The sequence below is a fragment of the Sus scrofa genome, chromosome Y (genome assembly GCF_054392235.1).
Source record: "Sus scrofa isolate SSC_HxYL_T2T_F1_AM1 chromosome Y, Sscrofa_HxYL_maternal_Yorkshire_Landrace_v2.0, whole genome shotgun sequence".
Taxonomy (NCBI): domain Eukaryota; kingdom Metazoa; phylum Chordata; class Mammalia; order Artiodactyla; family Suidae; genus Sus; species Sus scrofa.
Window position 1 is genome coordinate 10246711 of NC_139402.1, and position 24962 is coordinate 10271672.

The following is a 24962-nucleotide window of genomic DNA, read 5'->3' on the forward strand; positions in this document are numbered from 1 at the left end:
AACAAAAATAAATAAATGGGACCTAATCAAACTTAAAATTTTCTGCACAGTAAAGGAAACCCTAAACAAAATGAAAAGACAACCCACAGAGTGGGGAACATATTTGCAAATGAATCAACTGACATTAATTTCCAAAACTTATAAACACCTTCTGCAGCTCCATACCAAAAAAACAAAAAACCCCATCAAAAAAAATGGGCAGAAGATCTAAACAGACAGTTCTCCAAAGAAGACATACGGATGGCCAAAAAACACATGAATAGATGTTCAAAGTCACTCAGTATTAGAGAAATGCAAATCGAAACCACTAGGAGGTACCACCTTACACCAGTCAGAATGGCCAGCATCAAAATGTCTACAAACAATAAGTGCTGGAGAGGGTGTGGAGAAAAAGGAACTCTAGTACACTGTTGGTGGGATTATAAATTGGTGCAACCACTCTGGAAAACAGTGTGGAGATTCCTCAGAAAATGAAAAACAGAACTACCATTTGATCCAGGAATCCCACTTCTGGGCATCTCTCCAGAGAAAACCATGACTCGCAAAGACACATGTACTCCGATGTTCATTGCAGCACTATTCACAATGGCCAAGACATGGAAACAACCTAAATTCCCATCGACAGAGGAGTGGATCAAGAAGATGTGGTCTGTATGCACAGTGGAATATTACTCAGCCATTAAAAGGAACAAAATACCAGCATTTTTAGCAACATGGATGGACCTAGAAATTATCACGCTAAGTGAAGTCCGTCAGACAGTGAGACACCAACATCACTGACATGCGGAATGTGAAAAAAGGACAGACTGAACTTCTTTGCAGAACAGATACTGACTCACAGTCTTTGAAAACTTATGGTTTCCAAAGGAGACAGTTTGGGGGGTGGGAGGATTTGCTGGGGTTGTGGGATGGAAATCCTATAAAATCCTATAAAATTGATGATCACTGTACAACTATAAATGTAATAAATTCATTAAGTAATAAAAAAATAAAAGTAAATAATAGAAAAAAGTAGACTAGACCTAGCAGATATCAAAAGGGCCCCGATGGATGGTGGATTAAGGAACAAGCAGTAATGCTGCCTAAAGCATTACAAAGGAAAAAAAAATTTTTTTTTTTTTGGTCTTTTTGCCTTTTCTAGAGCTGCTCCTGCGGCGTATGGAGCTTCGCAGGCTAGGGGTCTAATCAGAGCTGAGGCTGCTGGCCTATGCCAGAGCTGCAGCAATGCGGGATCCGAGCTGCATCTGTGACCTACACCACAGCTCGCAGCAACACCAGATCCTTAACCCACTGAGCAAAGCAAGGGATCAAACCCCCAACCTCATGGTTCCTAGTCAGATTTGTTAACCACTGAGCCATGATGGGCACTCCTACAAAGAAAAATTTTTAAATCAGGGAGTTCCCGTCTTGGCGCAGTGGTTAACGAATCCGACTAGGAACCATGAGGTTGCGGGTTTGGTCCCTGCCCTTGCTCAGTGGGTTAACGATCCGGCGTTGCCGTGAGCTGTGGTGTAGGTTGCAGACGTGGCTCGGATCCTGCATTGCTGTGGCTCTGGCGTAGGCCAGTGGCTACAGGTACGATTAGACCCCTAGCCTGGGAACCTCCATATGCCGCGGGAGCGGCCCAAGAAATAGCAAAAAGACAAAAAAAAAAAATCAGTCCATGACTCTTCTTATCTCGGGAGGGATGCTCTGACTTGCCTGGTGGAAAAAGTTTTTTTCTGACCTGGGCCTTTCTCAGACTTAGAAATCACAAATGCCTGTAATACATGATACTGTTAACAACCCAGGGAGAAAACTTAGGCCCCCACCCCTCCTCCAGCCCATCCAAAGAAGAGGAACTCACACAGCAGAAGACTCATAAACAGGCTTTATCCAGATATATAAATACCTCTTGGTTTTCACTGACACTTTCACAATGTGAGTGGAAGCCTTTCCAACAAGGACTAAGAAAGCTCAGGAAGTAGTCAAGGCTTTATTAAAAGAAATAATTCCTTGCTTCAGACTTCTGCAGTGTTTACAAAGTGCCAATGACCCCCGTTTTGTGGCTAAGGTAACACAACAGATCTCTACCGCCCTAGGCATTTGCTATCAGCTCCATGCTGCCTAGAAGCCTCAATCATCAGGAAAAGTACAAAGGGCAAATCCAACTTTAAATAGAACTCTGGCTAAACTTTGTCAGGAAACATCAAAACCTCCAACAAAGCTTTTACCCATCTCCCCCCGCCCCCCCAAGAATCAGGGAGAACTCAAAACACCATTTAAGCTCAGCCCCTTAGAAATGAGGTACATCAGGCCTATCTTATGCTCTGATAATTCTGGTGGACACTGAAACCAGTGAGTTCAGCAAGTACCTAATTAACCTGGGACAGGTTCAAAAAGTGATTTCAGAATAATGGAAATCAGGTTTTTCCCAGCTCCCAGCCTACTGAGGTTCAGCTGGGACATTTTATCCTTCTCAAAACATGGAGAGAAGGGTCCCCCCTCTGATCAATTACTGCCCAGATTGAAGGGTTCTACCAGGTCCTTCACAGGATACCTACCTCGGGGCAATGAAGGGGAATCATGCTAGGTGCAGCTTTTTAGAATTAAACCTGCCCCTCCCCCTCAGTCTTCACAGGATTTGGAAAGCCAGAAGAGTCCAGGTGGACAAGAGAGCATCTTTAGGACTTGACGCTTTCATTCAAAAAGGACAAGGAAACCTCACACACTTAAAGCTGACTACCCACCATTTTCCTCTTGCCTTCTGATTCTCCAGACCACAGACAAAACAAGTAATATGCTCTGGTGGGTTTGGTTACTTATTACCCTCCTCGATCTCCTTCTCACTCTGTCAATCTTTCATGAGTGCCACTATAGCGCAGCACATATGCCTGGGAGGGAAACCCTCTGTTCATCCTGGATTTAATAAGACCCACTCAAAGCCTAAAAAGACTGGTTCTATTCTTTCTCTTTCCTGCTTCCAAAAGATGCAGGGACTCTATCCCTCTTACTGGTTCTTGTCTTATCTATCCAAACTCTTTGGCCCCAAGACTTACCATGGAAAGGTAACGTAACAGTCAATAACTCCCTGGTTATTGCTAAAGGGTAAAATCTCTTTCTGCTGGGTTTACCATCCGCAACCCACCACCATGGGAGACATAAATACCACTCTCAAAGCCTAAGTCAACAACCACACTGTATTCTATTTTTAACCAATCTTCTTTTAATTACTCTAGATAAGATTTGTCTTTGATTGATACATGGGAAAAGGCCACCTCTGCTCTACTATTGTGTTACACTTCTTTACTCAAAGGCTATACTTATCATCAAAACTTCTCTAGTCTGCAATAAAATGTCAGGATGCACCCCTTGTCACAACAGTACCTTCAGGGAAAACACAGACTCCTTTTCAGCTCTGGAGGCTCTCTAACAGAAACCAAAACTTGCCCCTAGATATCTTCAAGCTTATAAACTGCAGCAATATAGTGGGCCAGCCTATTTACACTTCACCCTGCACCCTTAATGACACAGAAGTATCTAACTACAATTCACAAACTCATGCTAACAGAACTTCTTCTGCCACCTATTATACCAGACATCCCCTTACCATGACTCTTCCTGAATCCAGGCCCACCAGACATGCCAAATAAAGGACCAAATCAAAAAGTACAGCTGGGACCCCTCTGCAACCGTCTCCCACCTCCCAGAGCTTTTCTCCAAACCAACCACACGGTCTTACCATTACCAGCACCACCTGGATTATTATGGCTATGTAGGACTGCTGACAACTACCTCACAATGACCAAAGCCATTGCACTCTCACACCTCAACAACATACTTCATTTTGGGGACTGCACTTTGGGAACGGAGGCTCCAGCCCAAATAACAGTCCTCATGTAACCCATGTGAGGCAAAAGAGAGCCTTTGGTCTAGTGCTAACGGAAATCACTGTAGCTGCAGCTGCCCCTTCGGAGGATTTGCCTATCATAAGGCAACCTTAAGAGATCTAACTCCCTCCCTGAGTAGCACACTAAAGAAAACTGGAAACTCTCAAAGTGTTACCAAAATGCTTAGATTCCCCGGCTGGGGTGGCCTTGGACAACCACTAAGCCCTAGGCTATCTCCTAGCATGTCAAGGAGGGGTTTGTGCTGTCATAAATAAAACATGCTGCATGTAGTATATTAACACCATGGGAGAAGTAGAAGTAAATGTTAAATGAACAGGCTTCCTGGATCCACAGGTATAGTCAAAGGAAACACTGGTGGACTGAAACCAGTAAGGGGTGGTTTCCAGAATATACTTCGTTCCTCTCACTTCTAGGACCCTCAGCACTGTACTTATCTTTCGCTGTGGTCCTCTTATTTTTAACTGACCAGCTAAATTTCTACCCTCTAGAACACAACAACTCCAATTGCAAACAATGCCTCAACAAGGATTTCAACCCATTCCACTTGAAGATTCGGACCATCAAACCTAATGGCCAAGGCTGCTGCCTCCTCCCAGGCACCACTCTCCACCTTCCTCACTGTAAATAATCTCCAGACCCTTATCTCTGACACACAGCAGGAGCTCTGGACAAAAGGATAGGGACAATGCCAATGCTCAGCCTGAAGCAGCAAAGGACACTTTTTTTTAATCCTTTTTACTCTTAAAAGATTTTAAGGGTCCAGACCCCATGAAGAAGGGATGTTACAGCAGGCAGGCAGTTAGGTATGAGCAGAGAAAGGTGGGCACAGGCCAGGTGAAAGGAAGCGCCACACATCATGCAAACAGTGGGTACATGGGCAGATGAAAAGCAGGAACCTCCAGACTGACAGGAAACAACAAATTCTGGGTGATGATTGCCTGGGAGGTAGAAAAGGCAGGATCTCCAGCATCCCAGTGTAACCTGTTGCTCATTATGGCCTCATTAGAATAAAATTACCCTTGCAGATTAAAAGTTTCCATTATGGATGAAGGCCATGACACTTCCAAACAAAGTTAGGACAGAAAGCTCTTCCCTTTTCAGGAAGGTGGAACTCAAATGAAAATCAAAATAAGGACCCCCAAACCTCTCCTTCCCAATGAAGAGTCCACCCATTATCTGTATTCCCCTCAAAACCAGTGTGCCAAAGAAACGAAGGGCAGAAGTTCTCCTCTCTGCCTCCCTTCAAGAGACATATTTCTCACTAAAACCTCACTTTACTTTCTCAATCTCCATCTCATTTCGGAATTACTTCTCCAATGAGACAAGAACCTTCCCATGGGAACACTACTTTTTTTTTCTTTTTAGGGCCACACCTGTGGCATAGGAAGTTTCCAGGCTAGGTGTCGAATCGGAGCTATAGCTGCCAGCCTACACCACAGCCACAGCAATGTCAGATCCAGCCATGTCTATGACCTACACCATAGCTCACGCCAATGTCAGATCCTTAACCCACTGAGTGAGGCCAGGGATGGAAACCTTGTCCTCATGTATACTAGTCGGGTTTTTCTACTGAACCACGACAGGAACTTCCTATGGGAGCATTACTTTTGCACCATCATTATATTAAGTTAAATCTCAGTTAAATTAGGGAACCATCTGTATATCCATACATACACATATGTATACATATTTAATACATATGGATAACTGTCTCCTCTCAGACACAATGAAATATGCACTGACATATACATGATAATCTATATACTATATTTGAGGATTAAAGAACTTATCTTTGGAAAAACCAAACTCAAAGAAATGTTTTTGAAAAGCATTTATTTTCTTGTAGTATGTATTCCAAGGCACAGACAATACTGTTAGACTTCCCAGGCAAAAGAGTAAAATGAGGAAAAGAAAGTTCATTAGTCACTCTTGGCAGAGAAATTAGCCTACCCATTAACAAAATACAGGCAGGAGTTCCCATCACGGCACAGCGGAAACAAATCTAATTCCTTGGACTATAACCCATGAGGATGCAGGTTTGATCCCTGGACTCTTCAGATAGATATTTTCAGAATTTATATGTCCAATTCTTTCATCTCTTTGTATTTAGAAAAGCATTAAAATTCTTCACGGTGATGTCTGCTCCTCATGACAATAAGAAACTTTCAGAAGACTAGGAGTCCATTTCCATAAAATGTGTGCATGATTGCACGTACCTCCCCCTTCACCAAAAATCACCACACCCTGTAATTCTCTGTATTGGTTTCTCAGAGCTCTCTGAAATGCTGCCTCCTGGGTTCTAGCCCTCATGTTGGCCCAAATAAAACTTAACTCTCACCTTTTAAGTTGCATATATTTTTTAAGTAGACAACACCATGGATAAATATCAGATCTTCAGATGTTTCCTAACTTAAATGGAATTTTTTTTTAATCACAAAAAAAAAGAAAAAATACTATTTGTATTTATAGTATAATAAAAATATATTTGCCCTGGAGTTCCCGTTGTGGTGCAGTGGTTAACAAATCCAACTAGGAACCATGAGGTTGCAGGTTCAATCCCCAGCCTTGCTCAGTGGGTTAAGGATCCGGCGTTGCCTTAAGCTGTGGTGTAGGTTGCAGACGCAGCTCGGATCCTGCGGATCCTGCGTTGCTGTGGCTATGGCGTAGGCCGGTGGCTACAGCTCTGTTTAAACCCCTAGCCTGGGAACCTCCATATGCCACACGAGCAGCCCTAGAAAAGGCAAAAAGACAAAAAAAAAAAAAAAAAATTTATATATATATATTTGTCTTAACATTTCATCTTATGATGGAGAACTCCTACAACACTCAAACATGTCCTAAGTGATGAGAGTGTTTTTATTCATAGTGCCCCTTTTGACTCACTCGAATTTAATGCTAATGGGACATCTGCTTTGGTTTTTCTTTTTACAGTAGCACCTGCAGCATGTCTAGGTTCCCAGGCCAGGAGTCAAATCAGAACTACAGCTGAGGCTATGCTACAGCCACAGCAAGGCTATATCAGGGCCTCATCTGCAACCTACACTGCAGCTTGCAGCAATACCAGATCCTTAACCCACTCAGCAAGGGCAGGGATCAAACCTGCACATCATAGAGAGGTCAAGTCCTCTATCCACTGAGCCACAATGGGAATTACGAAATGTCCTAAAAGAAGTCCTTGGGTAAACTCTGAATGAGGCTGGTCAGGTGGGAGAAAGGATGTAGATTAAGCTCTAAATTCCTGAAAACTGAGATGTGATGAATTCATGAGATTTCTGGTTGGTAAATACAAACCAATTTCTCAGGGACAGAAGGTCCTGAGCTCAAAAAACTTCTAGACATCATCCTATGTACCTCTTCATTTAGCTGCTTATCTGTATCCTTTACAACACCCTTCATAATAAACTTGTATTTCCCCAGGCTTTGTGAGTCATTCTAACAAATAATCAAACCTTAGGACACCTCTCACTAACAGCTGGTTGATCAGTAATACAGGCAACAACTTTGATGCAACTGGCTTCTGAACATGGGCAGTCATGTGGGACTGAGTCATTCACCTGTGGGAACTATGCTACCTCCAGGTATACAGTGTCAGGGTTTATTAAAATTTACAGTACATCACTGAAAACTGGAAAATTGCTTCACAGTTCTGAAAACACCATCTCTTTCGAACATTCCACCTTTGTACTTAAAAAGCATCAAATGAGATCCCTTTATGTGGTAAGGTTTTAAGGAACACAGATTTTTCACAAGAGCAAGCAAAGTAGTAATGCACATGTACATTATGAGTTTTATGGAATGATCAAATTTGAATGTTTACATAGAATAATATAAAATATTCATTTCTGGAGTTCCCGTTGTTGCTCTGTGGAAATGAATCTAACCAGGATCCATGAGGATGCAGGTTCAATCCCTGGACTCGCTCAGTAGGTTAAGGATCCGGAGCTGCCATGAGCTGTGGTATAGATTTAAGCAACATGGCTCAGATCTGGTGTTGCTGTGACTATGGTGCAGACCAGTGGCTAAAGCTCCAACTAGACCCCTAGCCTAGGAACCCCACATGTCTTGGGTGCAGCCCTAAAAAGACCAAAAAAAAAAAAAAAAAAAAAAAAATTTCACATTTCTACCCACTATGTTTCTGAGCATATTAGGAGCTTTCAAAGAAACTAAAACTGTTAAGTGTCTTTGATAAACACTGAAAAACAATTATATTTCTATATGATGCAAACATAAATCAAGCAGAAATTTTAACCAAGAGAAGTATTACCTTTTGGATAATCTTCCAATAAGAGGTTGAAGTGACCTAACTGACAAAAGAATTCAGACTCCACTTTTCCTTCAGCTTTTAAGATTAGAGATTCATAGCAGCGAACAGCCTAGAAATGAAAAATATAAGTATTAAGAAAAAGGCAAAACCCTAACTGCATCCTAGCAGAATACATATAGACTATATAATTCAAGAAATCAAACAATCAACACATGATTTCTACCACACATTCAGGATTCAATTTCTTCAGAAATTAGAAAAAACAACTTTTCAATTACATATAATGAAATCATCATTTATGATCCAAGTGCTTTCTTATATGAAAAAAAAAGGAAGAGTGGGAGTTCCCGTTGTGGCTCAGTGGTTAATAAACACAACTAGTCTCCATGAGGACTCAGGTTCAATCCCTGGCCTTGCTCAGTGGATTAAGGATCTGGCATAGTTGTGAGCTGCGGTGCAGGTCATAAAATCGTATCAGATCTGTGAGACAGATCCACATTGCTGTGGCTGTCGCATAGGGTGGCAGCTGCAAGGTGATTCAACCCCTAGCATGGAAACTTCCATACGCCCCAAGTTTGGCCCTTAAAAAGAAAGAAAAAAGGGAGAATAAAATCTGCCAAATAAGATTATATGGGGATTTAATAACTTAGTTAGTTACAAATATAAATAACCACTTTAACCCTTACTCACATAGCAAAACATTTCAAATAAACACAAACAAAAAGAACTTTATTGAATTTCAAGAGCCAATAACCACAGGTAAAATGTGGCAAGTCCAAACTGAGATGTGCTATAATTGTGTAAATTGCATAACAGATTACAAAGATTGAATACAAAAGTATTAATATTTACTAACGATTTTATGTTAACCACATAAAAGATCTGGATACACTAAATTAAAGATGTTACTTTAGGTTCATCTGCTTCCATTTATGTATGTGTATGTTTATTTGGGGGGGGGGGCTACACTCTCAGAATGTGGAAGTTCCTGGGCCAGGGACTGAACCCATAAGACAGCAACAACCTGAGCCACTGCAGTGACAATATCAAATTCTAAACCTGTTGTACTATATGAGAACTTCTCTTTTTATATTTTTAATACATTTGTTGTAAAATTTAAGAATCATACATGTGAAAATTTTATGCTTCACAACATACTTCTATTGTATAAATTTGCTCATACTAAGTACCCTTTGCATTGATCAGCTATCTTAGCAAAGAAACACTAGCTTTAGACTACTACAGGAGTTCCCGTCGTGGCGCAGTGGTTAACGGATCTGACTAGGAACCATGAGGTTGCGGGTTCGATCCCTGCCCTTGCTCAGTGGGTTGGGGACCTGGTGTTGCCGTGAGCTGTGGTGTAGGTTGCAGACAAGGCTTGGATCCCGCGTTGCTGTGCCTCTGGCATAGGCTGGCCGCTACAGCTCCAATTCGACCCCTAGCCTGGGAACCTCCATATGCCGCGGGAGCGGCCCAAGAAATAGCTAAAAAAAAAAAAAAAAAAGACTACTACAAACAAGTTAGCGTATTCTTTCAGGAAAATTTGCTGTTTTCTTCCTAAACCTCCTCATATTTCAAACATACTAATACTATCCCGTTCCAATAGCCACAGACACGCATATCCTCTTATATATTTTTTAAGAGGAAAAAAGCACTTAAAGGAAACCCCCCTTTCTGTGGAGTCTTTTAAGGGCCACACGTGCAGGATATGGAAATTCCCAGGCTAGGGGTCAAATTGGATCTGTTGCTGCCAGCCTACACCACAGCCAGAAGAAAGCCAGATGGAAGCTCACACTGCTGCCATGTACACCACAGTTCATGGCAATGCCAAATCATTAACCTACTGAGCTAGGCCAGAGATCAAACCCGAGTGCTCATGGTTACCAGTCAGACACATTTCTGCAGAGCCATGACAGGACCCCTCCCCCCACCCCACCCTTTTTCTAAATTTCAGAAGTTTGAAGAAGAATAATGTTCTGGAGTATCCCTGAAGAATCGTCACTAATAATGGGGAAATTTTCCATACATTAAGATACAGGGAAGTTATTCTGGCTTATACATGGTTCAGCCTGAACTTCACGTGAATTAAAATGGCCTGGCCTATAGAACACACAGAAAATCTGCCTTAACCATGATGTAAATAATGTCAGATTTGGATCCCTGGTATCGCAGTTAAGGATCTGGTGTTATCATTGCTATGGTGCAATTTCAATCCCTGGTCCGGAACTTCTGTATGTCATGAATGCAACCCCTACCCCTCAAAGAATGTCAGGTTCAAAGATAAGCATATACATCTCCAAATAACTCCCTTCCTGGAGTGTCCATATTAACACTTCATGGAAGATAAGGTTCCATTCCCAGTCACCAGGGTCATGCTGGTTAGCAATAGCCATGTTTTTTGAAACACTGAATGAATGAAACCCAGTCATGTTTGATATATGTTTTTTGTTTTGATAAGGTATAAGACTGTGCTGAAAACCATGCTTCAAGGAATATTCTTCAGAACTACCAAGTAGCTGCCATTTGGGCCTTTGTTCTCAGCTTGGCTTGAATAAAACTTTTTTATAACTTATTATGATTATTATTATTTGCACTGACACTAACCACAAAAGATCCTGGAACTTTAATCTCTTCCTGTCTAATTCTTAGTGACATTCAAAAAGCTGGCATAGAAATTTTTAATTAGAAACTTAATTTCTGTACTGATTTGTGCACCAAATGGGAACTTATTGATTACTTCTGTGAATGAAAAACGTTAAAAAAAAGGGGGGGGGGGGTTCCCAGCAGAAATGAATCCAGTTAGGAATTGTGGGTTGTGGGTTTGATCCCTGGCCTTGCTCAGTGGGTTAAGGATCCTGCGTTGCCATGAACTGTGGTGTAGGTTTCAGACAAAGCTCAGATCTGGTATTGCTGTGGCTGTGGTGTAGGCCAGCAGCTTGTAGGTTCAATTTGACCCCTAGCCTGGGAACCTCCATAAGCCGAGAGTGCAGCCTTAAAAAACAAATCAAAACAAAACAAAAACAAAAAGAAATGTTGCCTGCCACATAAGTAAAAAAAGAATGTCACACCCATCAAGTCATCAACCACCACCACTGCCCTACCCAGACGATGGATCGCATCTTAAGTGAGGAGACTTAAGATGAGATGGTACAGGATACTGGCCCTATGTAGCTAAGGTACATATGAAAGGAATGATTGCAGTGATCCCAGACTCTAGCCTCTTCCCATACATAAGAAGATGCTAAAAATCCATTAACTCGAGATGTCTAGTTTTGTTCAATTAACAGGAATCTTTGATGTTCAGATTATCTGGCCTTTATTTTTTCCTTTTTCATCTTTGGCTACCCCTGCAGCATATGGAGTTTCAGGCCAGGGATCAAATCCAAGCTGCAACTGTAACCTACACTGTAGCTGTGGCAACACCAGATCCTTAACCCACTGTGCCAGGATGGGGATTGAACCTTCATCCCCAGTGCTCCCAAAATGCTGTTGATCCTGTTGCACCACAGTGGGAACTCCAGACTACCTGGTCTTTAACTGCAAACTTCTGCGTATCCTGGCTCTGCGTAGTAGTCCCTCAGAGTTATCTCTAAGATGCTACATCCAGAGCTTCCATCATGGTTCAGTGGTTAACAAATCTGACTAGGAACCATGAGGTTTTGGGTTCAATCCCTGGCCTCACTCGGGGTCAAGGATCTGATGTTGCCAAGAGCTGTGGTGTAGGTCCCGAGTTGCTGTGGCTCTGCCGTACGCCAGCGACTACAGCTCTGATTAGACTCCTAGCCTGGGAACTTCCATATGCCATGGGTACAGCCCTAGAAAAGACATAAAGACACACACGCAAATGATGCTATGTCCGATGCTTGAGTCCTCAGCAAGCGTGCAGAGTAAAACATAAATCTCAACCTTTATGTTGTTCTTTTTTTTTCAGCTGACAAAACAGAAGGGGCAAAAAAGGGCAAAGCCCTGCTTGGGCAAAAGATCAAAAGGTCACATACATCGAATCGCTGGGGTCAGGCATACCCTGAATACACATGCACAGAAAGACTCTCCAAGATCAGAAAGGGTGAGAAAGTGCCACCCCACAATAAGTGTCATGAAACTTCCCATAAGCTCTCCAGCTGGCATCCATCTTGGCTAAAAGATGCACACATAAATTTTGTGAGGTCCCTGAGTTCAATCAGGTGAGAGAAACAAAGCAAAACAACTGGACAGAGGGGAAGCAAGACCCAAAAGACTGCCCCTCATAAATGATTTACACTTCTCAAAGTTTTGACTCTCTCTGAGCCTGCTTTCTTCTCTACTTCTATTTCTTGGTCAAAAAATTTTGTTTCAAAGCATACTAGAACTGAGCCCAGACTCTAGTGCTAGCTACTGCGTAGTCTAGTGGGTAGGGCCCCATGTTCTCACTGCTGCTGTGAGAGTTCAACCCCTAGTCAGAGAAGTGAGATGTCACTTCAAGCAGCTGCTCACCGATCTGCCAACACTGCAATTATAGGGACCATTAAGAAAAGAAATATGTACAATTCTTAGATCTGTTCCTAGAATATTTCTAGGTATGGTGCCTCCGCTCTGAAAAAGCACCTAAGGTCAAATATTCCCAGAAAAAATAGTAAGTAGAGTAATTTCCCCTCCCCTTTTTTTTGCTTTTTAGGGCAGCTCACTGGCATATGGAAGTTAACAGGCTAGGGATCCTTAACCCCACTGAGCAATACCAGCAATCAAACCTGAATTCTTTTTTTTTTTTTTTTTTTTGGTCTTTTTAAGACCTCACCCACAGCATATGAAGGCTCCAGGCTAGAGGTCTAATCAGAGCTGTTGCTGCTGGACTACACAGCATAGCAATTCCAGACCTAAGCAGCATCTGAAACCTACACCACAGCTCACAGCACCTCGGGATCCTTAACCCACTAAGCAAGGCCAGGGATCGAACCTGCAACCTCATGGTTCCTAGTCGGCAGATTCCTTTCCACTGCACCACAACGGGAACTTCCAAACCCGAATCCGAATTCTCATGGATACTAGATGGGTTCATTATCTATGCCACACCCACAGCAACGCAGGATCCAAGCCACGTCTGCAATCCACACCACAGCTTTAGACAATGCCAGATCCTCAACCTACTGAGGGGTGGCCCAGAGATCAAACCCGAACCCTCATGGATACTAGTCAGATTCATCACCACTGAGCCTCAAGAGGAACTTTTCCCCAGTTAGTTTTTGACAGCAGCACCATGTTTCTTATCTGGACCTCCTGTTGTGAGACAACTTAGGCAAGAGGCTACTTTCCTGCCTGGCCAAGGTAGGTAATTTCGTTTCACTCAATGGTTTGGTAACATTACCTCAACATTAAGTAACCAGAGAACTGTGCACAAGATGATCACTGTGACCTCTTTCCCTCAAACAGCCTCTAAAAACGTTTTGTTGGAGTTCCTGTCGTGGCGCAGTGGTGAACAAATCTGACTAGGAACCATGAGGTTGCAGGTTCGGTCCCTGCCCTTGCTCAGTGGGTTAACGATCTGGTGTTGCTGTGAGCTGTGGTGTAGGTTGCAGACACGGCTCAGATCCTGCATTACTGTGGCTCTGGCGTAGGCTGGTGGCTGTGGCTCTGATTAGACCCCTAGCCTGGGAACCTCCATGTGCCGCAGGAGCGGCCCAAGAAATAGCAAAAATACAAAACAAACAAACAAAAAAAATGTTTTGCTGAAAATTTTGGGGGAATCTGGGGCTTTTTTGACCATGTGACATCAATTTATTTGCCTGGCCCTGCAATAAACATTTCTCTGCTCCAAACACCAATGCTTCTGTTTGTTTGGCCTTACTCTGCAGCAGGCACACAAATTCATTGAATTACAAATTAACTGCATCACTGATTCTCTCCAAGAAAGATAATGCTAAGGAATAATTAGGATTTTAAATGCATCTGCCCACAAACTTAGGCTTGAGTACCAGCCTCATTAACCCACTTCTAAAAGAGTGTTGATTATAAATGATGCGGACAGAATCAAGTATCAATAAAAGTAAACAAGAAGGCTGAAAAAAAAAGTTTCCAAGTACTTACATGTCTTTCATAGTGACGTAACTGAACAGAACTGTAAAGAGACATACCAGGACAGACCCCTCACCCAGATCCTCTGCTTCCGGTTCTGTCTGAAGTTGTTTTACAGATGTGAAACTGCTCCCCACCCCTGCCAAAATGGAGGCTATTATCTACTTGATTATCATAAGAACATAGTCCTCAGATGTACTGGAGTCTAAGGATTGATAATGCTAAGTCCTGTGACCCCAGCCTGGTACCTCATCATCCACCAGTCAGAGAACTGTGCTCAAGATGATCACCTACCCTGGGACACCTCATCTGGCTTTTACAAATGCTCTGCTGAAACTCTTCAGTGAGTCTGGGCTTTTTCTGTACTAGCAGACTAAATTCCTTGCTCGTCACCTGCAATAAACACTGTACTTCTTTCACCACAATATGGGGTCAGTGGATTCACTTTACTGCATGCAGGCAAGCTGATCCAAATTTGGTTTAGTATCACTGAACTCTTTTTGGATGCACCCACTGCATGCTGAAGTTCCCAGGCTAGGGATCAAACCCACACCACAACATAACAAAAGCTACAAAAGTTACAACGTTGGATCCTAAAACTAAGCCATGAGAGAACTCCATTAAAAAAATTTGTGTGTGTGTGTGTATGTGTGTGTGTGTATGTGTTTAGGGCCACACCTGTGGCATATGGAGGTTCACAGGCTAGGGTCTAATCGGAGCTATTGCTGCCAGCCTACACCAGAGCAATGCTAGCTCCAAGCCATGTCTGTGACCTACACCACAGCTCAGAGCAACACCAGATCCTTAACCCACTGAGTGAGGCCAGGGATCGAACCTACAACCGCTTGGAATGAACCCCCTTATGCCAAGGGTGCAGCCCTGAAAAGACAAAAAATAAAAATGTAAAATAAAGTAAAATAAAATATAAAAATTTAATTATACTGTGGTAGGAGGTGGCAGGGCCCCTGGGCTGAGAACAGCTGGGAATTGTTAGGCCAAGCAACCTGGAACTAGTTTCTCTTTGACACCTCAAGGAAAAAGTTAGTTGAAGGAGCTGAGCTCTACTGGAGTAGAGAGAGATAAGATTGTTAGAATAGCAGGGAAGGAGGAGGCAGAGGCTGGAGCAAGGAGATTGCAAGTGGAGTTTTTTGACGAACAGAGTGGTTGGAAGCTCTGAATAGGAGATACTCATGTTCCCTCACCACAGGGGAGTGCTTGGTTTTTTATAGACAGGGGAGGTTTGTTAAGCCATGTAGTCTGTGGCCTTGGGTCTATCTTTCTCTTTGGGAACTCATCCATTGTATGGGCCTGTTCGATAAGAAGGAGTCTGTGTCCTTTTAGGCCTTGTCTCATTTTCCACTGAAGAAAGATGACCATTCAATCACTCCTGGGGTCAAGGAGACCTCCCCAATTACACATGTGCAGTAATACTCCACTTTACACATGTGTCAGAAAGGGAGGGGGCACCAGGCTATAGTAAGTCCTGACACCATCCTGGCATCCTTTGCTCTGGAATCCATCTTTGCCAAAAGATGTGCGTGCATATTGGGGAGGGTCCTGCGTACAGTCAGGTGTGAGAGGTAAAACAAGATAACTGGCTAAAGGTAAACAAAGACCCAGAACTGTCCTATATATAAGCGACTTAAGTCACCTCTCTGGAGCCTTCCTCATTGAGGGGGAGGCCCACACCTGCACTCCTCTTTAGGGTGTGTATTACTTCTTCGCTTCTGACTTAAATAAACTACTTCTCTGTGTGTTCTCCCACAAGTTGTACTGTGACTCTAACAATAAAGTTTATTCCTGTTTTTACAGTTTTTGCCTCCTTGAAACATGCTTGTTTTCAACAGAGGGCAAGAATCAGGGCAGTTCTGTTTGTAGCCTCTAGTCAGTCTAGTGGCTAGAATCCCTGGTTTTAATCCAGGCTGCCGAGGTTCAATTCCTGAGCAGAAAATTTAGATCATGCTCCAAGACATTACTCACTGCTATCTCTTCAAAGAGATCAATCTTACCAACTTTACATGTCATTCCTTGACGCTATCAAATGAAGTGTTCACATCATAGGCATACCATAATTTCAAAAGAAATGTTATTAATGTAAACATTAGCATCCTTTAAAGGGAGTTCTGTAGGTGCTATAGCTAATGATGCTGGTGATTTTTTTTTTTAATGATAAACATAGGAAACGTTTAAATAAGTTATTTTTCCATTTAAACCATTATCTGTAATAGCTTTAACACATAATTAAGATAAACAAATTTAATAAATTTAAATATCCCACATAAGAGTTTTAAATAAGCCTTAACTATTCAATTACATGTAACAGAAGTGAACATACAATTTCATGCCGAAAATTTTAAAAACCGAAGCATGAAGTTAAAGATTTTTCAGCAGTCAGGGAAGATAGCATACTCCTGAATTCACCTTCTCCAGTGGACAGACATACCAAATCTATAGCTACATAGGGAACAATTTCTTCTGAAAGAAATCCAGAAACCGGCAGAGTTATTTCTACACACGGGTGGATAAGAAAAGACACACAAAAATGGATATGAAAGGCTTTCTTGACACGAGAAACTTTTTCTGGCTTAAGCCATTTCATGGTCCAAGTCTGGCCACAATTCGTAACTGTAAAGAGGTCTCAGAAATTAATGATCTTGAAGTTCCCTTTGTGGCTCAATGGTTAACGAATCCAACTAGGAACCATGAAGTTGCAAGTTTGATCCCTGGCCTTACTTAGTGGGTTAATGATCCATTGTTGCCAAGAGCTGTGTGTAGGTCACAGACGTGGCTCAGATCCTGTGTTGCTGCAGCTCTGGCGTAGGCCTTCAGCTACAACTCCAGTTAGACCCCTAGCCTGGGAATCTCCATGCGACATGGGTGCAGCTCTAAAAAAGACAAAAAAAAAAGAAAAGAAAAGAAAGAAAGAAACTAATGATCTTGAGGGGTTAAAAAGAATGCAATAGCAAAGAACTGTTTGGGGGCATGCAGAAATTCCTAGATTGAACCTGCACCACAGTAGCAATCTGAGCCACAGCAGTGACAATGCTGGATCCTTAACCAGCTGCATCACCAGGGAACTCCCCAAAGGACTGTTATTAGGCAGAAAAGTAACAACAGGAAATATAATATATCAGTTGCAAAGACTCTCAGTTCTGTTTCAAGGGTAAAGATTAACCTGAAGTGCTTAACTACCAAACCTAAGTGTTGATGATGCCGACCTTTGGTGATCCTCTTGACACAGTCAAGGAAAGTATGGACTCTATCAAACCCCTATTCTACACAGAATTCTCTTCTGGTGAAGCCCCTGCATGAATATGCATGCAGCTTTAGCTTCAAAAATTGCCCAATTTTGGAGTTCCAGTTGTGGCTCAGCAGGATAAGAACTCAACATAGTGTCCAGGAGTACATGGGTTTGATCCCTGGCCTTGCTCACTGGGTTAAGGATCCAGGTTTTGCTGCAATCTGCAAAGTAGGATACAGATGCAGCTTGGAACCAGTATGTTCCTGTGGCTGTGGTGTAGGCCTTAGCTGCAGCCCTGATTTGACTTCCAGCCTGGGAACTTTCAAATGCTGCAGGTGCGGCCATTAAAAAAAATTTTTCCACCAATTTTGCAGATACTGTTTTGGGAAGGATCCAGGTATTCTCCTTACCTGCTGCAAATAATAAATCCTTTCTTCTATAAATCTTTGGCTTGGTTATGTCTTCTGGCTTGATATCCACTGAGAAGCAAATGCAGTTTTCAGGTAACATTTTTATTTCAGAATAAAGACTATATCCAAGACAAAGAGTAATTTCGTAAAAGATACATCTAATAAAGTACCAGCAGGACATAATAATCCTGAACTTCCATGCAACCAAAAACAGTACCTAAAACACATGGAGCAAAAAGCAACAGAAATATGTGATGAAATAGAAAAACCAACATTTATAGCCAGAGAACGCAAAATCTTTCTCTCACTGACTGATAGGAAAAGACCCCCACATATCCCCAAAAAAGAATTTTAGGACTTGAAAATACCATCAACCAATTTGACCTAATTCACATTCAAAGGCTACTCCACTCAGCAACAGTAATATATTCTCCTCTACAGTGCAAGCAACACACCAAAAAAATTATAAGAAATTCCTTTAGTGGCTCCATGGTAATAAACTAAACTAGTACCAATGAGGATGCAGGTTCAAACCCTGGCTTCACTCAGTGGGTTAAGGATCTGGTGTTGCCATGAGTTGTGGTGAGGGTCGAAGACACAGCTCGGATCCCACACTGCTGTGGCGTAGCCCTCTGGCAGCTGCATTCTAATTCAACCTCTAGCCTGGGAATGTCCTTGAGCCTCAGGTGTGGCCATAAAAAGCAAAAAACACCAAAATATAAATCTCAATACACTTAAAGGAATTCAATGGATGCAAAGAATATTTTATAACAAGAAGTGAAATTAAAAATTAATAATGAGGAGTTTCCACTGTGGCTCAGAAGATTAAGAGCCTGACATAATGTCTGTGTTTGATTCCTGGCCTTGCTCAGTGGGTTAAGGTTAAGGGTTGCCACAAGCTGGGGGAAAGATCACAGATGCAGCTTGGATGTGGTGTTGCTGTGGTTGTGGTGCAGGCTGACAGCTGCAGCTCTGATTCAACCCCCTAGCCCGGTTTACGCCACAGTGCAGTGAAAAAAAGAAAAAAAACTTGTCACTAAGACACAGTTACTTTAAGGCAAGATAAAAAATTAAGATAAATTTTACACAGAAGTAATATTCAACTTGTAATAAGCACTACTGTGTCAGGCCCAATGCCAAGTACTTTACATAAATTTTCTTCCCTATCACAAAATGCAACACTCTGAAAAAGGACTTCCAAAAGGGCATTATTTAAGAGAATAACTGATACCATCTAAAAAATTGAAAAAATGAAGAAGAGCAGGAAAACTTTAAAATACAACCACGAAAGTTACAGAAATTTCAGGTCACTATAAATAGATTAAGGAAAAACAACACAGAAGCTTTTATTCTAAAGAAGCTGCTAGAATCTCACTCCTTGCCGTCTATCCAGAAAAAAATCACAACTCAAAAAGGCACATGTACTTGAATGTTCACTGCATCACTATATACAATAGCCAAGATATGGAAACAACCTAAATCCCCATCGACAGAGGAGTGGATAAAGAAGAAGGCACATGTACTTGAATGTTCACTGCATCACTATATACAATAGCCAAGATATGGAAACAACCTAAATCCCCATCGACAGAGGAGTGGATAAAGAAGATGTGGTACAAATACACAATGGAATACTACTCAGCCATTAGGAAGAAAGAAATAACAGCATCTGAAGCAACATGGATGGACCTAGAAATAATCATGCTAAGTGAACTCAGTCAGACAGGGAGACACCAACATCGTATGCTATCACTTACATGTGGAATCTAAGAAAAGGACACAGTGAACTTCTCTGCAGAACAGATACTGACTCACAAGCTTTGAAAAATTTGTTTTTCAAATGAGACAGTTTGAGGGGTGGGGGAATGCACTGGGGGTTTGGGATGGAAATGCTTAAAACATTGGGTTGTGATGATCACTGTACAACTATAAATATAATAAAACTCATTCAGTAGTTAAAATAAATAAATATATACATTAAAAAATAAGGTGTGGAGTTCCTGTCGTGGCGCAGTGGTTAACGAATCCGACTAGGAACCATGAGGTTGCAGGTTCGGTCCCTGCCCTTGCTCAGTGGGTTCACGATCTGGCATTGTGGCATTGCCGTGAGCTGTGGTGTAGGCTGCAGACGCGGCTTGGATCCCGCGTTGCTGTGGCTCCGGCATAGGCTGGTGGCTACAGCTCCGATTCGACCCCTAGTCTGGGAACCTCCATATGCTGCGGGAGCGGCCCAAGAAATAGCTAAAAAAAAAAAAAAAGAAAAAGGCAAATCAAAACTACAGTGCGTTATTGCCTCACACCAGACAGAATGTCCTTAATTAATAAATTAAGTCTACAAATAACAAATGCTGGAGAGGACGTGGAGAAAAGGGAACCTTCCTACGCTGCTGGTGGGAATGTAAATTATTAGTAAACCACTCTGGAAACAGTATGGAAGTTTGGAAAACTAAAAATAGAACTACCGTATGATCCAGCATATATCCAGACAAAACTACAATTCAGAAAGATAAACACACCCCTAAGTTCACAGCAGCACTATTCACAATAGCCAAGACATGGAAATAACCTAAATGCCCACCAATTGATGAAGATGTGATACACAGACACAATGTATTACTCAGCCACAAAAAAGAATAAAATAATGCCATTTGCAGCAACATGGATGCAACCAAAGATTCTCATACTAAGTGAGGTAAGTCAGAAAGAGAAAGACAAATATCATGTGATATCTCTTATGTGGAATCTAAGATATGGTAGTGGGAGTTCATGGCTTAGTGGAAACAAAGTTAACTACTATCGGTGAGGATACAGGTTTGAACCCTGGACTTGCTCAGTGGGTAAAGGATCTAGGATGCTCTGAGGTGTGGTGCAGGTTGCACACACAGCTCAGGTATGACGTTGCTGGCACTATGGCGTAAGCCAGTGTCTACAACTCCAATTTGACTCCTAACCTGGGAACTTCCATATGCCACAGGTGTGGTCCTAAAAGAAATTTTTAAAAAGAAAAAAACCCACATATATTGCAGTTCTCATGATGGCTCAGATGAAATGATCTGACTAGTATCCATGAACACGCAGATCTGTCATTGCCCTGCGCTGTGTGGTATAGGCCAGCACCTAAAACTCTGATTTGACCTGTAGCCAGGGACTCTCCCTATGCCTTGGGTGTGGCCCTGAAAAAAAAAAAAAAAAGAAAAGAAAAAAAAGGTTTAAAAAATAAAGTAGCTGAAAAGTACATACTGTATGATACATTTTAAAGTAACTTATTTTAAAATGCGAAATAAACCCTAACATCTAAAAATAAAATGTTTATTCAAAAATTAACCCAGGAGTTCCTGTAGTGGCTCAGTGGTTAATGAATCCGACTAGGAAACATGAGGTTGCGGGTTAAGGATCTGGTGTTGCTGTGGCTGTGGCATAGGCCAGTGGCTACAGCTCTGATTAGACCCCTAGCCTGGGAACCTCCATATGTCGCGGGAGCAGCCCAAGAACAGGCAAAAAAAAAAAAAGACAAAAACAAACAAACAAACAAACAAAAAAAAACAAAACACTACATCTAGAAGAAATACAAATTAAAAGCTATTAGGAGTTTCTGCTGTGGCTCAGCAGTAACAAACTCAACTAGTGTCCATGAGGTTGCAAGTTCAATCCCTGGCCTTGCAGTGGATTAAGGATCTAGTGCTACCGTGGGCTGTTTGCCCATTTTTCCACTGATTGGCAAAGAAATATTAAAAGCTGAATGCTCAATAGAAAATATGAAATAGGAAAAGAACTAATTAAAAAACATCTCATACATCAGTATAATTGTCCAATCCAAAAAACCAAAATACAAAACAAAACTTGTGAACAACAAAAAGAGCCTCAGGTTCTTGTGATGATAAGCCTGGTCATTATAATCTAGGTGTAATAGGAGTCCCGGGAGGGGGCGGGGAAGAGGGTGGAGAAAAATATCTGAAGTAACTATCACAAAGAAAAACATCCCTCTCCCAAAGCAATAGAAATAAGAGCAAAAATAAACCAATGGAACCTAATCAAACTGAAATGCTTTTGCACAGTAAAGGAAACCAAAAAGAAAAAAAGACAACTTACAGAGGGAGAAAATAGTGTCAAATGATGCAACAGACAAGGGCTTAATCTCCAGAATATATAAGCAACTTATACAACTCAACAGCAAAAAAGCCAATCAATCAATGGAAAAATGGGCAAAAGACCTGAATAGACATTTCTCCAAGAAAGATATACAGATGGCCAGCAAACTCTTGAAAAAATGCTCAACATCGCTGATCATAAGAGAAATGCAAATCAAAACTACCATGAGCTACCCTCTCACCAGTCAGAATGGCCATCATTAATAAGTCCACAAATAACAAGTGCTGGAGGGGGTGTGGAGAAAAGGGAACCCTCCTGCACTGTTGGTGGGAATGTCAACTGGTACAGCCACTTTGGAGAACAGTTTGGAGATACCTTAGAAATCTATACATAGAACTTCCATATGACCCCACAATCCCACTCTTGGGCATCTATCCGGACAAAACTCTACTTAAAAGAGACACATGCACCCGCACATGTTCATTGCAGCACTATTCACAATAGCCAGGACATGGAAACAACCCAAATGTCCATTGACAGATGATTGGATTAGGAAGATGTGGTATATATACACAACGGAATACTACTCAGACATAAAAAAGAAGGAAATAATGCCATTTGCGGCAACATGGATGGAACTAGAGACTCTCATCCTGAGTGAAGTAAGTCAGAGAGAGAAAGACAAATACCATATGATATCACTGATAACTAGAATCTAATATCCAGCACAAATGAACATCTCCATAGAAAAGAAAATCATGGACTTGGAGAAAAGACTTGTGGCTGCCTGCAACAGAACAAAGGGGCGGGGGGGTGGGGGGGGGAATGTATACATGCAAGGATAACTTGATCCCCTTGCTGTATAGTGGGAAAAAAAGAAAGAAAGAAAAAAAGAACAAAGAAAAACATCCCAACTTTGACTTTTGAAAAATTAAATTGCAGAGTCAAGAAACTTGAGGAAGTTGAAGAGTTACTGTTGTGGCTCAGTGGAAAAGAATCTGACTAGAATCTTTGAGGACGAAGGTTCGATCCCTGGCCTCGCTTAGCAGGTTAAGGATCTGGTATTGCCATGAGCTGTGGTGTAGACCGAAGATGCATGTGGCTTGGATCTGATGTTGCTAAAGCTCTGGTGTAAGCTAACGGCCTCAGGTCCCCTAGCCTGTGAACTTCCATATGCTGTGGGTATGGCCCTAAAAAGACAATAAACAAACAAACAAACGAGGAAGTTGAAAGAGACTAATACTAAATATGTCCAGACCTAGGCATATCTAAAGGCAAATTGTTAACAAATAAAAAAACACACTGAACATCTCAAAAGAACAACATAAAAATCACTTTGCTATGTTAAGAGAAAGAAAATTATCTTATTACTTGCTAGCTTTTCATCATAAGCACCAGTGACAATGATAAGACCATGGTGTTTAAAATGAACTGGTACCAGACTTCCATCCAAGAAATAAGTGTCCTAAGGGCGACAGAAACTACAATACATCCTTAGTGGATATGTTCCAAGACCCTCAGTGGATGTCTGAATCCTACATACGCATTTGACGCTTGAACAATGCAGGAGTTAGGAGTACCAACACCCCACCAGCAAAAAATTTGAGTACAAGTTTACAGTCAGTTGGCCCTTCTTTATTAACAGTTTTGCATCCTCAAAATTGGGAGTAACCAACTACCATTTATGTACCACTATGGTAAAAATTTACTGGGGAAAGAAAAAACAAATTAAGTGGACTCCATAGTTCAAAACAGGTTTTATTTTATTTTTTTATGCCACACCTGCAGCTAGGAGTTACAGTTGCAGACCTATGCCACAGACAGGGCAACACTGGATCTCAGCCACATCTGTGACTTATGCCATAGCTTGTGGCAATGCCAGATACTTAACCCACTGAGTGAGCTCCAGGGGTCAAAGCCGCTTCCTCCCAGACACTACGTCAGGTTCCTTACTTACTGAGCCATAGAGGGAATTCTACATTTTTTTCCATTTACAAACATACATTGTAATTTGGATATTTTTTTACAGTACCTAATTGTATAAACTGCTGCCATTACTACTATTCTACTTTGGAGACATTATTAAGTAAAATTCAACATAATCATTATGACAATTTGATAACTAAGAAGGCGTTAAACGACTTAGAAGTGGGTAGCATATCTAGCATGAATGATTTACGGATGATTCATATTCTGGAAACAGGACATCATGCTACTCAGAACAGAACACAATTCAAAACTTAGTATTTATTTCTGGAATTTCCCATTTAATATTTCTGCACTGCAGCTGAGTGTGGGTAACTGAAACCACAAAAGCAGAATAAGGGAATAATGGAGGGCCTACTATATCCAAAATATGCAAAAAGTGGAAATAACTTAATGTTTCTATGTGGGGGGGGCAAAGAAAAGCTATGAGTAGTCATCTCTGGGGCTTTTGGGGGGAGAATGATGAAATGTCAGAAAGTAGAATAATCACACATTTTGAGTTTAAAAGCAGTAACCCATACCGTTTTAAACTATTAAGGACCTCCCACTGTGGCACAACAGGCTCAGTGGCTTCTCGGGTAGTGCCAGGATGCAGGTTTGATCCCCAGCAGCGGGTTAAAAGATTTGGCATTGCCAAAGCTGCAGCATAGGTTGCAACTGCATATCAGATCTGATCCCTGGCCCAGTAACGCCAAAACAGAAAAAAAAGGTGTTAAAATGGTGAATTTTATACATGCAAACTTTTCATCAATATATTTTAAAACTACAGCTTAAAAAAAAATAAGAAACTAAATGGAATAAAATAAGTAATAGGGATGTAATTCCAAAAAAGTGGCAAAGAAATAGAGCAATAAAAAATGATACAGGAAGCAAATAAAGTAGGCATCCTTAAGCTAAGAAGCTGAGAGTGAATGAGTATTATATATACATTCCAAACTAGTATCAGAGATGTCAGACTGGATTTGGCAAAGAGTCAACTACAGGGTATCTATAAAAGACACATCTGAATCAAAGGAAAAGAACAGGAAATGGTA

The 24962-nt window shown here is 41.5% G+C and overlaps 1 protein-coding gene and 1 long non-coding RNA gene across 2 annotated transcripts in view; both read right to left on the bottom strand.

The window, feature by feature from the left end:
- The window catches only part of LOC110255320 (lysine-specific demethylase 6A), a 177118-nt gene that overhangs the window by 143582 nt on the left and 8574 nt on the right, over window positions 1–24962 (bottom strand). The window contains 1 exon segment of the mRNA XM_085009005.1: window positions 8155–8263. Within this exon segment, the coding sequence (XP_084865131.1) occupies window positions 8155–8263 (109 nt within the window).
- LOC146394357 (uncharacterized) lies at window positions 16401–21060 on the bottom strand. The gene is made up of 2 exons (XR_014836126.1): window positions 20229–21060; window positions 16401–20061 (listed from the first exon to the last, which is right to left on the bottom strand). It is a non-coding gene; the product is annotated as an uncharacterized LOC146394357 (long non-coding RNA).